The sequence below is a fragment of the Corvus brachyrhynchos genome, unplaced genomic scaffold (genome assembly GCF_000691975.1).
Source record: "Corvus brachyrhynchos isolate BGI_N302 unplaced genomic scaffold, ASM69197v1 scaffold162, whole genome shotgun sequence".
NCBI classification, from domain to species: Eukaryota; Metazoa; Chordata; class Aves; order Passeriformes; family Corvidae; genus Corvus; species Corvus brachyrhynchos.
This window is the reverse complement of record NW_008236696.1, coordinates 5536608-5539785: the sequence shown is the minus strand read 5'-3', so window position 1 is coordinate 5539785 and position 3178 is coordinate 5536608. Positions and strand designations below refer to the sequence as shown.

General features: G+C 65.4%; 1 protein-coding gene across 2 annotated transcripts in view; it reads right to left on the bottom strand.

Moving 5' to 3' along the window:
• Positions 1-3178, bottom strand: part of ECEL1 (endothelin converting enzyme like 1) — a 10435-nt gene extending 7257 nt beyond the window's left edge. The window contains exons 1-2 of one of the 2 annotated variants that reach the window (XM_017727006.1): positions 3152-3178; positions 805-1690 (exon numbers count right to left, since the gene is read on the bottom strand). In XM_017727006.1, coding sequence (XP_017582495.1) covers positions 805-1548 — 744 coding nt within the window. In that variant the 5' untranslated portion in view covers positions 1549-1690; positions 3152-3178. Of the gene's footprint in view, positions 1-804; positions 1691-3151 lie in introns of those variants that run through there. The other variant, XM_008644541.1, reaches the window with a different exon arrangement.

The following is a 3178-nucleotide window of genomic DNA, read 5'->3' as shown; positions in this document are numbered from 1 at the left end:
GGCCCGGAGCCGGCACCGCGCCGCCCCGGCCCCGCACACCCACTCGCACTCTGACCCCACAGCCCCACCGTCTCACAGAGAACAGGACGGCTCGTCCCCACCGCTGTGCCCCCCCCAATGCCCTCGCCATCACCACCACCTCGTCCCCACCACACCATGCACACCTGTGCCCACGCTGTCCCTGCTATGCCCACCTCCGTGCCCATCAGCGAGCCCACCACGGCATCCCCACTGTGCTCCACCATGCCCACCACTGCACCCCAACACCCACCAAGAGGCTTGGCCAGCCACATAAAGCCCACCTGTACTCTGGTGGTACCACAAGGTGAGGGACATGGTCTGGCAGGGGTGGGAAGGACTGAGAAAGCCATGGGCAAATGCCTGGGGGGTTGGTGGGCATCTCCCTGCCTCTGGCTGGGGCTTGCCCCCTGTGTACAGATGGCAGCCACAATGCCAAGGTGAGGGGCTTGGCTGCCAGCACTCTGGAGACCTTGGTGCCCTGCCGGGCTCTTCTCAGCACCCAGGCAGGCGGCACTGCCTCACTTTGTACTGCCCGTGTCCCCGGCCCTGTCCTGGAGGTGCCACCCTCACCCCAGGGTAGCCTGACACAGGGGTCCCACGATGGGAAGACAGGAGCGTCCCCAGGGACAGGAAGGGTCCCCACCCCAGCCGTCTGCTACAGCCAAGCCCACACACTGGAGGCACCCAGCGCCGCTGCAGCGAGAGCAGTGACAGCAGGCAGGTGCCAGCGGCACTGGCGGGTGGCCGGGGCAGGGGGCGGCCGCAGGGGCACGGTGCCCTCACCCGGATGACGTAGCGGGAAGTGTTCCTCTCGTCCAGGCTGACAGTGAGGGAGAAGAGCACGGCAGCACTGTAGACCCCCTGTGTCTTGTAGAGCAGCTCATTGATGTCCCTGCGGTCCGGAGGAGCATCCCAGCCACCGCACTCCCCGATGACCTCCAGCATGGGCCGCGGGCCGAGCCGATCGATCTCAGCCCGGTCCAGGCATGAGCGGAAAACCTCCTTGACCTTCCTCTCTGCCGAGGCACGGGCTCGGCGCCGCACGGGCCGGCTCAGCAGCGCCCGCAGCTTGGCCTCATTCTGCTCGGCGATGGCCCCGATGGGGCCGTACACCAGCTTGTCCTCAGGGATGCCGTGCCGCCGGAGCCAGCCGCCACAGGCGAAGGAGTAGAAGTCCTGGCAAGGGTCGATGGTAGCATCCATGTTGGCGCTTAGGAAGCGGGATGCCCGCAGGAAGGCCTTCTTCTCCTGGCACCCCTCCAGGCAGTAGCTGTCCCCTTCGGCCGCCAGGTACTTGAGGACCAACATGCACGTCAAGATGACGCAGAGCCCCGCAGCAAAGACCAGCCCTGAGAGCAGACAGACCTCCCGGCGGCTCCAGCGCGGCAGCCCCCCACGGCGCTTCTTGGCCCCCGCGCCCAGCTGGAGGGCAAAGCTGTTGGGCAGGGTCCCGCTCTGGTACTTGCTCACGTACTTCACCTCCTGAAACTCATCATAGTGTGCTGTCAGCGAGTAGGTCTTCTCCATGGCCGGGGGGGGGGCTCCCCGCCAGCACCACAGGTACAGGGGGCTCAGGGCAGGTGGAGTGCAGGCTCAGACACCCCACAGTTCATGCTGGAGCTGTGCCTGCCACGGGGAGGTGGTGATGTCCGGGTGAGTCAGGAAACTCCTGGAAAAGGCAGAGGAGATGGATGAGGGGGGATTTGGGAGGAGCAAAGGCAGGGGGGTTGCTTCTTGTCGTTGAATCCTGTATATCCATCCCCATGGATGCTCCACTGCTGGCACTGGGACTGTCCGTAGTGCCAGGAGCTTGGTGGCACCTCTACCCCATGACTGTCCCATCTGCCAGTTCCTTTGCTGACAGGGCAGGGTCCTGCCTGCAGGAGGCAGGGGTTTCAGTCCCTGGCACGGCTAATGTCACACACCCCCCACACCCACACAGCGCTCCAGTCAGAGCACCCATACTGGGTGGATGTCCGGGGTTTTCCAGTGAACCCATCCTCAGACAGCAGCATGAGAACCCTTCCCAACCAGGGGGAGCACAGGGCTGCCAGTCCCTCTGGGTGGGGTACGGATGGGGTGAGCAGCTTGGGGAAGAGGGGCTTTGGGGAGATTTGTGAGGGGAGGCGTTGGGTTGGGGTGCTGTGGGCTGGGTCAGGTTGCATGGCCCCATGTTGGAGTGTGTGGTGCTGCGCCGTGGCGGGTGGCGTTGCATTGTGCTGTGTGGGGTGGTGGTGCGCCGTGTTGCATTGCATTGTGTCAAATTGTGGCACAGTGCGTGATGTGTGAGCAAAGTTAATTCCAGTCTGGGGGGAGCCCTGGACCCCGTGGACACCTCACAGCGTCCCCCCACAATCACCATCACCATCCCTCCAACCCCTCTCCACTGGCTGGTGCCCGACGGGCAGGGATGTCTGTCAGGGGTGACATGTGGGGAGGAGGGGGTCTGCCCATGGGGAAAGGAGGGTGGGGACAAAGATGGAGTGGAGGGGGGGGACTTCAAAAGGAGACCCCGCTTCTTGCTTGGTGCAGAAAGGTATCCGGATTTGCAGGTGGAGGAGGACGGGCTGGGGACAAAGAGCTGCTCGGGAGGTGGCCAGTATCCCCACAGCGGGGCTCCCCTAGCCCCCGCGCCCCCGTTCCTTCCGCAACTTGGGCAAAGTTGTGCCCCGGCGCAACAGCCCGACCGTGCCCGTGCCAGGGAGCTGCTGCCGTCGGAAAGTTAGCGGGGACGGCAGCAGGCACGGCAGGGCGGGGGGGGGCCAGGGGGTTGCCCAGGAAGCTCGGGGGATGCTGCTCAGTACGCTGCCCAAGACGCTCAGGGGATGCTCGGGGGTGCCCCGGGGTTGCTGCCCAGGATTCACGGGGGATGCTGCCCGCGATGCTCGGAGGATGCTGCCCAGGACGTTCGGGAAGGTGCTTGCCGGGATGGTAGGGAAATGCTCGGGAGATGCTAGGGAGATGCTCGCCGGGATGATGCCTGTGGTGCTCGGGGGCATGCTCGAGGGTTGCTCGAGGGGTGTTCGGGAAGTGCTCCCTGGGATGATGCCCGGGATATTCGGGGGATGCTCGCGGAGTGCTCGCCGGCAGGCACGGGGGCTGCTCCCCGGGCTGCTCCCGGGGTGCTCACCGAGGTACTCGGGGAATGCTGAGGGGA